This window comes from Emys orbicularis, chromosome 1, assembly GCF_028017835.1.
Source record: "Emys orbicularis isolate rEmyOrb1 chromosome 1, rEmyOrb1.hap1, whole genome shotgun sequence".
NCBI classification, from domain to species: Eukaryota; Metazoa; Chordata; order Testudines; family Emydidae; genus Emys; species Emys orbicularis.
In genome coordinates this window covers 152,761,934-152,763,877 of record NC_088683.1, presented here as the reverse complement: position 1 = coordinate 152,763,877, position 1,944 = coordinate 152,761,934, and the positions used below count along the sequence as shown (strand labels likewise).

The window sequence follows — 1,944 nt, the reverse complement described above, 5'->3', positions numbered from 1 at the left end:
TCCCTTTGTGCATCTAGCTCCCAGTTTTGAAAATCTTACCCTCAGTACATCTTTAATAAGTATACATCCTAGGAGTATGTGTGTTTTAGGTACATCAGCACTAACTACAACTTATCTGGTGTTCTAGAGACCTCTACAACAAATGTGCGCTCAGATACTGCAATGATGAGCATGGTATAAGAACCTATGTAGAAGAGAACAAAATAAAATTGCAGAGTGTGTGTGTGTGTGTGTGTGTGTGTGTGTGTTTTTTCTAGGTACATATTTCCCACGGTATGTTTCCCTGTAGTGGAATACAGTATTTTAGAAACATTTCTCCACCATTTCTCATTTTGTTGTAAAAAATTTATCATTTATTTTTGCATCACCAAGTTTACCATCCTCACATTTCCTTACCACCCTACTAAGCTTCTCCAGTTTGATCAGGGTACATACACTCTAGCCAACTCCCACAATCTTCCTGGCATCTTATGGCTACCCTATAACTCAGCAACCCCGTGACTTCCAGGATTATATTTCAGAGTCCTCGATTGGGCCATTCAAAAATATTTTGATGGGAGCCAGTGGCAAGTCCTCATTGGGGAGGATGAAGTTTTGGACTGGGTACCGCTTTGCTTCTAGACTGGAGCGTGCGCTATAGGGTTTCGTCTTTGTGACCTGAGTCTTGGCCATCCCTGTGTCGGAGTCCCATGCCTGGCCCCGCCGGAGCTTCTTGAAGGTGTTACGGAAACCTTCAGTGCTAAAGTAGTAAATTAGGGGGTCCAGAGAGCAGTTCATGCTGGCCAACAGCACTGTGACAATAAGCACCTGGCGCACGGAGTCCCGAACTGGCGGCTCAGCCTGGATCACATGGGCCTTTATCATCCCGTAGGCTGCCAGAGTTGTGTTGTAGGGCACGAAGCAGATGATGAAGATTACCAAATTCACCACGAGCAGGCGGATAGTCTTCTGCTGGCGCAGGCTCTGTGTCTCGCTGGCCTGGCATAGCTTCTGGAAGATTCTAATTGAGCAGTACGTCACAGAGGTCAGTGGCAAGAGGAAGCCCAGGATTTCAGCCAGGATGACCAGTGGGAAGATGCCCTTCTGCCACAGGCCATCACTGAAGCTTTCAAAACACAGAACGATGGTCTGGTTCCCTTTGATGCAGGAACTTGACCTGTGTACACCAGCAGCCGGAACAGAGCCCACCAGGATAAGCACCCACACCACCAGGCAGAGCAGCCGGGCCAACTTGGGCCGCCGAAGGTGGCGCCAGCGGAGTGGGTGGACAATGGCAACATAGCGATCCAGGTTGATGCACATGAGGAAGAGGCAGCTGCCATACATGTTGATCTGGAAGAGGGAGCCAGACACCTGGCAAAGGAAATTGCCAAAGGGCCAGTGCTGGCTGGAGTAGTAATAGAGCCGTAGTGGCAGCGAGAGTGTGAAGAGCAGGTCGCTTACTGCTAGGTTGAACATATAGATGCTCACCACAGACTTGAGGTGCAGGTAGCGCAGGAAGACCCAGAGTGCCATAGCATTGAGCATCAAACCTGCCACAAAGATCAGGCTGTACCCAACCAGGTGCAGCCGGTGGTTGGCGCTGTAATCTTTGCATTGGTCCAGACTTTGAGAGATGCTGGCATTTGACATGCCCAGCAGAACCTGTAGAGATCTCAGTGATGTAGTTCAGGCCACTGATAGGCAAATGGGGCACAACAAGGGGCATGGAGGAAGATCATTACCCTCAGGGGAGCAGGAGTCAGGTCATTCCCTGCCGCCCCTCGGAAGTGGATGGGTGTCTCTCTCTCTGCAGATTCCGTCACCACTCTTCAATGGGTCTCCTGGTATCGGTGGTTTGGAGGTCAATCACTGGTTACATTTCACAGATTCTTTCCAGCAGTTGTGGTGATGTGGATGCAATGCCGGGTTCTTGTCAGATGTGGAATGACAACACAGTTCCTG

General features: G+C 49.7%; 1 protein-coding gene across 1 annotated transcript; it reads right to left on the bottom strand.

Moving 5' to 3' along the window:
• Positions 1 to 510: 510 nt before the first annotated feature.
• On the bottom strand, positions 511 to 1,632 carry LPAR5 (lysophosphatidic acid receptor 5). The gene has a single exon (XM_065423789.1). It carries the CDS (start codon positions 1,630 to 1,632, stop codon positions 511 to 513), a length of 1,122 nt encoding a protein of 373 aa, XP_065279861.1.
• Between the last annotated feature and the right edge of the window lie 312 nt (positions 1,633 to 1,944).